Genomic DNA, 10,415 nt, shown 5'->3' on the forward strand with positions numbered 1-10,415 from the left:
ATCTTTTTAAGACAACATGTTGGGGAATGTTGATGTTAAAGCGAGGTGGTTGTTGGTTAACTAAAACCAATACGAAATAAGTAGCTGAAATAATCTGTAAAATGAGGAATTAAACTATATGCCCATTCCCGAGTCTCAAACTGAGATGCGTACCGTCTTGGAGCAGAAAATAACCAGCGTGCAGAATCGTAGATTATGATCTGAAGTCAGCCAATGACCTACAAACGAACATGTTGACCATGAACTGGAATGTTTGCAATGCAACCGTTCAGACGACGTGTATCTTATGTCATATATCCAATAACGACAACTAACGTCTAAAATAGTTTATGTTGTGCTCATTGGATTTCAGGGTTTGTTTTCTGACTGAGCCACATTTTCAGGCTACATCCATGCTATACTTTCTGTATATTGTTGTATGTATGTATTTCCAGTTCAAACCACTTGATAGTAATTATTATAAGTAGGTTTTGGGAATCACCGCGTGCCAACGAACGTGATACACCTATGTGACTCATCAGATCTGTGATGTGAATCCAGACGATCCTCTCTCTGGTTTCAGCCTGTTTACTACAAATGTACTTTTCTCTCTCTATCCACCTCTCGACTTCCTCCCTCACATCTGCTGTACATGCTCCACATTCTCCCAGCCACGCGGTGTCCACGCGTCGCTTCTGGGCTCTGATTGGTTAGAGCCGACACAAACAGAGCATTTCAACCAATGGGAGCGCTGTGCACGCGCTGAGCCACGCAGTTCAGCCAGGCTGCTCATGGCTCGTCATATAAAAGGCATCAGAGTCCTCTTTGTTTACAGCAGAGAGGAGAGAGTGCTTCCGAAACTTAACGGTCGCTTCACAGCCGTTTCAAATCGATCAGGTGTTTTGTTACCTGTGTTGGATTTACGAAATCAACAATCATGGTGGCGATGATAAAGAGAGTGAAGACCTTCCAGGTTGTCTTTTCCGACCCCTGCAAGACTTTTTACTGCGGGGGGGACAAGGTGTCCGGTCGGGTGGTGGTGGAGGTGAACGAGGTGACTCGGGTAACCGCTGTAAAGGTTCTGGGTCTGGGCTGCGCCAAGGTGGAGTACGCTAAAGGGAAGCAGCGGTGCCGACAGGAGGCCGAGTACCTCCGATATGAGGAGGTGCTGCGACTGGACGAGCAGCCAACAGGTGAGGATATCCATCACACTATCACAGGGCTGTCTGTTTAATGCATTAGAGAGTGAAGCATCGCGATACTTAATGACTTATCGCGTTCAGGGACTAAGCGGGAATACTAATGAATTGTATTATTATTTAATAAGTAAGGTTAACTGAGTTGACTCACATTATATGTTATTGTTGTTGTTGTTTATCAAGACCGTTATGTACAGTTAATTCGATTTTGAAAGTAGCAACATGTCTATTATTGCCTCTCTTACATCATTAATACTGCTAAATAAGTAACGATGTAGTTATCTCCTGGCTGCTATTGAACGCAACCTGTAAAATGATCTCCCCTGATCCCCTCCTCCTTACAGTAGATTACAGGGAGTTTCCCAAACAGGATGTTTCCCATGATGAATGAGATGACTGTCAGTGTTTTAGTTTCACATAAGGACAGGAAGGGGTTGTTATTAAGGTGTTGTAGAGTAATAAAACTGTATTTCATTTTCCTTCCCTAAGATTCTGATGGTTCGGTCATCTTGAGGCCCGGCAACAAATACGAGTACACTTTTGGATTTGAGCTCCCCCAGCAAGGGTAAGCCAGTGTTTCTTTCTCCACGTGTGATGACATCATTTTTTAAAGAATGAGCCTTCCTGTTAGAGTACTTTTTGGTTTGACTTATTTCTCCTCACATGTTCTTACAGGCAGTTGGTGTCGTCATACAAGGGGAAGTTTGGCTACGTCCAATATTATGTGAAGGCCGTGATGGAGAGGCCTCAACAGCACCCCCTTGAGTGCAAGAAATCCTTTGAGGTGGAGGAGCCTCTGGATGTGAACACCCCTGATCTGCTGGTGAGTTCACTGACACCCTACAGACGGTGATACCTTGATCTGGAAATCTGAGCTTCTTGTTGTGTGACAATGCGAGAGATAGTGTTGCTCGAGTTTGACCTCCGTGGTGTTTCTTCAGTCTCCCACAGGCGGCATGAAGGAGAAGAAAGTCACCTGCATGTTCATCCCTGACGGCCAGGTGTCGCTCAACGCCAAAATCGACCGCCGCGGCTTCTGCGAGGGGGAGGACATCTGCATCAACGCAAAGTTTGAGAACACCTGCTCCCGTATCGTGGTGCCCAAAGCCGCCATCATCGCTAAGCACACGTACCAGGCCAATGGGCGCACCAAGGTGATCCGTCAGAAGCTCTCCGCTGTGCGCGGGAACCACATCATCTCCGGGATGTGTGACGCCTGGCAGGGGAAGACCATCAGGGTACCTAAGATCAAACCATCCATGCTGAGCTGCAACATCATCCGGGTGGAGTACGCACTCATGGTGAGCATTCACTCAAAACTAATTGTATGCATGTTTTTTTTCTTCTAACTTTTTAAGAATGGAAACTAATGTAAGTGTTTCATTTGTTCTTCCAGATCTATATCCACATCCCCGGCAGCGAGAAGCTGATTCTGGAGCTGCCCCTGGTGATCGGGACGGCCGGTCTTGGCAGCCGCAGCAATAGCGTAAGCAGCCACGAGGGTTCAGTCAGCAACTCCTCCCAGAGCTGGGTGTCCCTCAGGATGCCGTCTGAACCCCCCAGCTACTGCGACATCACCCGGGACTATTGCCTGGACCAGCCGCTCACGCCGCTGCTGGACGACGTCGACGGAGATGACAGCCCCATCTTCATGAATGTCCCCACCTTCACGTTCCCCCCACCTCCTGCTTATACAGAGGTACGAGTCTAACCCAAATGAATCACAAAAGAAATAATAAGGCCTCCTCTTGAGTTAACAAGAAACTAATGAATGTATTCCTTCTCTCTTCAGACCGAGGAGGAGTTTAACGGAAATGCCCGCATGCTGCCGGTCTGCTGAAGTGCAGCAGGGACTTTTTAACTTTGGTCCCGCTCTCAGGGACCGATCGTCTAACGCACTTAAAAAGGAGCACAAGGTCCAAACTCTCAAGTGTTTGATGGAGGAGTGAAAATACAGATCTGAAGAGATGGACAGAAACGATGCTCTCCTGTTACTTCATCACCTTCACCTGTCTTCCGCCCGATGCTCATCAGGTCCTGGACCTGAAGGCAGAGTCTCAGAGCCTGTGCATTTCTGAATAAGCTGTCCCTCCCAGAGACCCTCAGCTCGTGGGGGTCTCGCTGTCCATTCACAGACACTTTAAGACTTTCTTATCGGGGCCAAGCAGTCAACGAGTCGCCCCGGCCTGCTGTGGTTTGTGCTTTTTTGGGGCTTGTCTTCTCTTCTTCATTCCAGTCAAGCCCAAGATTCACCAGAAGAACAATCCGTTCTGTAAATCGGCTCGTGTTGCTGTTCAGAATCCGTCAGGAATGTTAATCGAGCATGTAGAATAATCATCCTTGGATGCTGAGAAAACCTCACACCGCGTCTTTTTTCACTTATGTACCAGTGTTTATGTGGTTTATTCCTGAATGTTTTTGCACTTTTTGGTTGATGCATTTTGCTCTACTACTGCCTAAAGAGTTTGTTAAGTTTCGTTTGAATTTTTTTTGTGTTTTGGAGAGTGTGTTTTCTTTTCAACCTCACAGTTTTTTTTTCATATAAGGGCTTGGCTTAGCTTAGTGCCATAAACGTTCCGCACTTACACTCCGGTCTGATGGGACGCACTTAGTGTGAGTGTAATCATGTTTCTGCAGTTGTCCAAGACAACATTTCATTCCACTGTGGTGGTTTTCATAACTTCTGTTCTTTGAGGGCTCTAAAAAGAGAATCACTGTTGAATACTGATTTGTGACAAAGTATGTTTGCAATGCATCCTTGATACTTAAAACGAGTATTTTTGTATGGAACCCTATGGGTTATTTTTTATAATAAAAAATGTTCAAAATATCCAGCATGTCTTCTCTTTCATTTCGAGATCTGGTTTTAATCGGGGTGCACACTGCAAGATAATCGATTGGCTGATTCTGGGCCCAATCCCCCCCCCCCCCCCCGACGATCCAAGAACAAAGCCCAGATTTTTTGTTTTGAGCTAATCTGAATGGGTTTTTCCGTCGATATTCTCAGTAGGACATCATATCATATCACATCATCATCATCATCATCATCATCATCATATCAAGTCATGTGGAGTAAGACAGAATCTGAGTGTGAACAAAAGAGCGCAGAAGAACGTACTGAAGAACAGAAAACACGATGCAGAAGTTTCATTACGTGCACGGAGATCGTACCCGGTGGCGTGCAGACAGTCTATGGTCGTGTACTGATCGCAGGGAATAAACGTCACCACCCCCTCCTGCTCACTCGAGAAGAATTCTCCTGATTGCATCCTACTGCGTTCTCACATCAGCTCACTCTGACTTTATGTAGAAAAATACGAGGAGGCTGGAGGAGAAACTCTTATTTGCATTCACACATGCAGCTCAACCTCAAGACTTCAGGAGTTTTGTGCAAGTTTGAAAGCTCTTTGGGTTCCTTCTGTGCTTTGAGCAGCAAACTGGCGGTTGCGATACACAACGAATGGAGGCAAATCTTCATCTGTGTCCGTTTGCTTTCAGTGATGTCACAAAGAGCATCAGAGGAACAGTATTTTGACCAACAGGGCATCCCGTGCGCAGCCAACATACACTCTCAGATGCCGGTCGGTTGCAGGATCATGTAATATTTATTTTTATTATTTATTTTTTCAGCATCAGAGGACTATTTGATTTGGACACAAACATCCTGTGAGCCAGTTTTATCTCCACTTTTCAGATAAACGTCTTAATCATGAAAATATCCAATACTGTAAATACTGGAAAAACACTCGAACCTACAGGTTACATAATCAGCTCTTAAAATCACGTATCGCCTTCCTTTGACCTCCTTCGCATTATTACCTCAGTTAAGCTTTTATATGTTCAGTTAATGTTTAATGTTGGATGGCAAAGCAAAGTTAAACGGCAGTCTGATTCTTTTTATGTTTGCACATGCCCTGCCCAAAGCAGAGTCTGATTGTAACTCACCAAAAGAACCATTTTAGATTTCTCTTTTATTTTACAGACACTTATAACCCGTGTTTCATGACGCTTTATTGAAACAAGCCAACAGTTGCACAGTTGTTTTGCTCTGGAAGATCTTTATGACTTGTTACTTATTATTATCTTAACTTACAGAGGCATGTTTGTGGCTGTGGAGCTTGGAGGCCCTCAGAGAGAAACATGGCGGCTGTTTCTGCTTCATTCAGGGGACAGGGACTTGTCTTTTCCTAAGTGTTGGCCTGCTCACATCGTGGCTCTTTGCAGACATGCTGCACACTGCTGAGTAGAGCTGGTAAGTCCTTCCCAGAGTTGGTGCTGTGGGCGTGCAGTCAGAGTTTTGTGCAGGACTGTTTTCCGTCCTCTGAGCCGCTGACGTCTGTGAGCTGCTGAGAGAGAATGATAAGGAAACTGTTTATCGGAGAGTCTCTCTGTGAGGGGCTGCAGCTCCTCTCTCTGCACCGCTGAGGTCTGGAGGTCTGTTTTACAGACGTAAGAAAAGTTCTGTCAGGATTTATCGTTCTCAGAGACGTCATGGAGGCTGCTGAGCACATTGCAAATCGCTTCTCGGCCTTTTGGCTAAGATCAAGTGTAGTATCTGTTCTTATCAGTTTAATATCTGATACGTCCCCTACCCGGGGACCATATATTAAATTGATTTTTGGACTTGGGAGATGGAACAGGGGCTCGCTCCGTCCACGCCACGCATCGACCCAGTATTGCAGTACCTCCGGGAACGGTGCACCCTCCTCTCTGTGGGCGGCAGTAGCTCAGTCTGTAGGGACTTGGGTTGGGAACCGGAGGGTCACCGGTTCAAGTCCCAGCACGGACCAAGTCCAGAAATTGGTCTGGTAGCTGGAGAGCCAGTCCACTTCCTGAGCACTGCCGAGGTGCCCTTGAGCAAGGCACCTAACCCGCCCCACCAGCTCAGGAGCACCCACTGTGAGCAGCCCCCCCACTCTGAGACCTCTCCATTAGTGCATGTCCATAAGATCTTGTTTGTGCATGTGTGTGTATTTCAGCCTATGTTTGTGTAGCATGTTAACTAGACAGAGTGTAAAAACAAATTTCCCCTTGCGGGATCAATAAATTATTATTATTAAATGAATTTACAAACTGTTTGCAAACTATAAATGTTCTGCAGCTAGGTTTCACCCAAAGATTATACATTTTTAAACCATTTAAGTGGCAACCTCCAGTGTTGAAATATGAAGCCAATGCAAAAGTGCAAAAGTGCATAATCCTGCAACCTAACCCTAACCCGACTAGAGACAGGCTGTAAAAGTATAGGAAGTCATATACACACCCATTCTAAAAAAAGCCTGTTTTATACAGCAGAAATTAACTTGTTTACAGCCTGATTAGCTCATGTCTCGATTGGCACACACTGTACGGGGTGTGAACTTTTTGATCTGTTCTGATTTGATGAAGGATAGGATTGTACTTTATTGATCCCCAGAGGGGAAATTCAGGCGTTGCAGCAGCACAGACAAGTTAGGTCAAAATACAAAATACACATGAAACAGAATAGATTAGATAAGACTAATAAAAATAGGGGGTATATACAAATACAAAATGAATGATGAAGTTAACTATGCAGGGAGTTGAGACAGAATGTGCAGGGAAGTGACAAGTGATGATTAAAGTGACTTGGTATGATAAATAGCAGCAAGTAATGTAAACAGCAGAGAAGAGAGGCAGTGTTGTACCGCAGTAAGGGTAAGAGTTATTCACAATAAGGAGTGTAGCTGACCTGATTGACAGGTGGGCGCGGTGTAACGGTTTGTCAAGAGGCTTAAAACCCGCCTCAGCTCCAGCTCTCAGCCTGTCGTCAGGTTGACTGAAAGTAAGACTGAGACAGCATTTCCGGTATGGAGACCGTCATCGATGAGCCTCCAAAACCCCCTGCAGGAACAGATGGGCGACGTCACTCACGCTGATTTAATATCACTATCACTTTAGCTAGCTTAGAATTAGAAAAGCTTTCATTTAAACCTTACTGCTCTGTGCTGTCATTGTATTAACCTGGGTCAAGAATTCCCTCATAACCAACATAACAAGACCTTAGAAATGTGGCCTTGATACAAAGACCGACACACTGCCAGGAGATAGATATATTAATGCTATCCCAGACTGGGCGTAGTTAAGACTAGGCTTAAGTTCTGTTGGTACAACCGACTGAGACTCCTTTCTTAAGACCGGTCTTATAAGACTTATGCCTTCCATACAGAAGACTTTGCAAAGACTGAGATTCTTCCAGGGCCACAAAGTGAAAGACTTTAGGAGTCTTAAGTTGGTGCAACTGGCCCCAGATTTCTTCATACGTCTCTCTTCTGTTCGTATTCACATTACAATGATGTAATTTAATAAATATTCAGGTGAGTTTAACACATTAAAAGCCATTTTTTATACATAGTATTTAAATTATAGGATATCCGAGTGTTGCTGATCTCGGTACGTGTCCTCCTCACTTTGATTTTGCATCGCTTGTATTTTCTTACCACTGTTTCGCTCAATCAGCAAAACTGTAGTTCGGGACTTTTTTTTTATCAGCTGTGAATCACCGACAGATTACTGTTTGTTACCCGAAAGTGGTCAAAACCAGAAACGTCAAAAAAAATGCTGAAGAAAGGAAAATATCACATGTTTAATTTGAGAGTGCTGACAACTTTCTTTGTGGTTTCTTCAGGCGATACTTTGAAACCATTTGAGTGCAGGACTTTGAAATCTTTCCCTTCCTTCTTTTGCTCTGACCTGCTGACCTCTCTTCTCATTGAATTCTTTTATGTGCAGATATTGTAAAGTGTTGTATAACAAACATAAATCACCTAGAGTGCAGCACATGGCCGTATTGTGTAACCGAATACGGTGCTGTAAGAGAGGCCTGTGAGGGATTGTGTCCTTGTTGTCAAACACCGAGTCGGAGGGGGAATCAAATGTGCGACACTTTTAGCAGCAGTGTAGAGTTTCATTGTCCATGTAGAGCAGAAGTATCTCCTCAGATGTAAATGTCCAGCGTCTGCAGCCGTAAGTAGGTCGGAGGTAAACCAATGGAATAGTCGGAGAGTGTTGGACCACCCGGAAAATTCTGCTGTCAGTCTACTTTCTAAGAAACACCAACATGGAAAAGAACATGATCCTCCTCTGTGTTTGTTTTCCATTATCCACGACGCAGCGTTATCGTAACAGTGCATCAAAACAAATGTCATAACTGCACAATGTGTTCACTGTTTAGAATGACGTCAGAGGCTGCTTTTAAGAATTCAGTTATGTTTCTTTCTCAGGAAGAAACCGCTAAATATTATCGATTAACAATCAACCTCAAGATACTTCTAAGAACAAGAGAGCCTTGCACACGTCCACAGAAAGCAAACAAACATGACAACAGTCGGGCTGTTTTAGAAACCACCAGCTGCATACAGCTACTATCAAACGTGGTACGTACTGCATACCATGCGCAACAGTATACTGTATGTAGTATGACTGTCAGTCTGTGGTTATTTTGTAATACAGACAGGTTAAGCTGATTTCATGACTTTGAGAATCAAAAATCTTAATCGGTGGTAACTTTGTGTTGTTTGGTCTGATTGTGATTATTTCCGCTGTTTCGATGCACGTTGCTCTCGTCCATTTTGATCTCTGACCTGGCAACAGTACACAAGTGAGGCTGGTCTGATGTATGTTGTAAATGTTTCCCAAATCGGTACGACAGCCGGGTATTTCTGGCACACAGCTGATCTCGCATCTGTACACAAACTGCATTTTTTTTTTTTTTTTTTTACCAAATTCAGTACGTATACTAGTACAGTAAAGTAGGCGGTTTCCAAAACAAGCCTCGGAATATCGACGCATCTTCTGTTGTGTTTCCCTGAATACTGAATACAGACCGTCGCCCCCCCCTGCAGGTACGGACAGGTATGGCGCAGGCTGTGCAAGCTGGCTGTTAGCTGGGGTTAATAGTTCCGGCCAATGCAGAAGTGTTATTAACATGCATTAACTGTACAGTCCAGCAGGGGGCGAATCGAGCGGTTTTATGTATATTGTGAAAGCTCTAACCCTGGACGATTTCAGGAGGACTTTTCAGGAGTGCATGTGTGAAAAACTGTAAATCAAAACATGGACAAAGCCTGAGCGGCGTCACCCATTGGTTTCTAAAGGGCTGTTCTGGAAGCTTATCTGTGGCGGTTGCCATATTGGAAATGCTGACTCTATCAAACATGTGGTAAACCCAACAACAGGCAAAGAGATGGAGCTGAGGGGGCTTGCAGTCTGATCGACCACGCCCCTAATTATGCATAACTCAAGTACAGCGTGTGTCAATAAAGACTTTAACTAATGTTTGTCATCGTGCTTTGAATGTCTTGTGTGAAGCACTTTGAATTGCCTTGTTGCTATGATGTGCTTTATACATAAACCTGCATTGCCTAAATAAGATCAAAACATGATATTTAGATTTTTCATTTAAAGATAGGGCGGCTGTGGCTTAGCGCTAGAGTCAGTTGTCTCTCAACCAGAGGTCGGGGGTTCAGTCGCCAGCTCCCTGCAGCCACATGTCCGACGTGTCCTTGGGTAAGACACTAAACCCCAAGTTGCTCCCTCTGCTTTGTCTGTGGTGTGTGAATGTGTATGGATGTGATTAGCTACTTCTGATGGTCACTTAGCAACCTCATCAGGGTGTGACTGTGTAGGTGTGACCTGCGGGGTAAAGCGCTGTAAAAAGCTCAAGTTGATTTGCCAAAATCTTTGGCACAGGTTTCCAGGCTGTGAACGTGTTTGTTTCTGTTGTCAAAACGAACACTTTCCAGGGTCGTTCGGAGCTGGCCTCAAGTTGAGACTCAAGGAACGGCCGCCTTATTTCTCCACACCCGAGGTTGCTGCTTGGTGAAAACTGAGACCGTGAACCAGGGAAGGATTTAGGTCAGGGCTGCCACGAGTCACCATCAATGGGGCCTTGACCCATAAATAAACTGATGCGTCTTCAGATCGACACATGTGAATGCATGCTGTGCATTTCAGTGGTTGGAGGTACACACCCTGTTGTTGTTACACAACGAGTAAACCTCACAGCCTTGTGTTACTTAAGACTTCTGAGTATCATAATTGAGCTCTTAAAATAAACCTGATACAACACGTTCTGATGTGTCATCATTTATGATCATCATCGTTAACATCATGTCATTATTCCAACATGCCTCGTCCTTTCCTCAGACGCAGCCTGTGATTGGCTGAGGCCATGCAGCACTCGCTTCCTCTTTGGCCAGCAGCAGTTGTTCACGAGGG

The 10,415-nt window shown here is 44.7% G+C and overlaps 1 protein-coding gene and 1 non-coding gene across 2 annotated transcripts; both read left to right on the forward strand.

Moving 5' to 3' along the window:
- Window positions 1-851: 851 nt before the first annotated feature.
- Window positions 852-4,008, forward strand: txnipa (thioredoxin interacting protein a). Its single transcript, XM_061059201.1, has 6 exons — window positions 852-1,172; window positions 1,668-1,743; window positions 1,854-2,001; window positions 2,120-2,479; window positions 2,575-2,877; window positions 2,971-4,008. The coding sequence occupies exons 1-6, from the start codon at window positions 917-919 to the stop codon at window positions 3,016-3,018; spliced, it is 1,191 nt and encodes a 396-aa protein (XP_060915184.1). The 5' UTR covers window positions 852-916; the 3' UTR covers window positions 3,019-4,008.
- Window positions 4,009-5,694: 1,686 nt separating this feature from the next.
- Window positions 5,695-5,885, forward strand: LOC132991736 (U2 spliceosomal RNA). The gene has a single exon (XR_009676249.1). It is a non-coding gene; the product is annotated as a U2 spliceosomal RNA (small nuclear RNA).
- Window positions 5,886-10,415: the final 4,530 nt, after the last annotated feature.

Source organism: Labrus mixtus, chromosome 16 (genome assembly GCF_963584025.1).
Source record: "Labrus mixtus chromosome 16, fLabMix1.1, whole genome shotgun sequence".
NCBI classification, from domain to species: domain Eukaryota; kingdom Metazoa; phylum Chordata; class Actinopteri; order Labriformes; family Labridae; genus Labrus; species Labrus mixtus.

Coding starts and splice junctions, on each gene's coding strand:
- txnipa (XM_061059201.1), top strand. CDS start 917: ATGGTGGCGATGATAAAGAGAGTGAAGACCTTCCAGGTTGTCTTTTCC. Junction 1,173..1,667: donor ACTGGACGAGCAGCCAACAG/GTGAGGATATCC, acceptor TCCTTCCCTAAG/ATTCTGATGGTTCGGTCATC. Junction 2,002..2,119: donor TGAACACCCCTGATCTGCTG/GTGAGTTCACTG, acceptor GTGTTTCTTCAG/TCTCCCACAGGCGGCATGAA.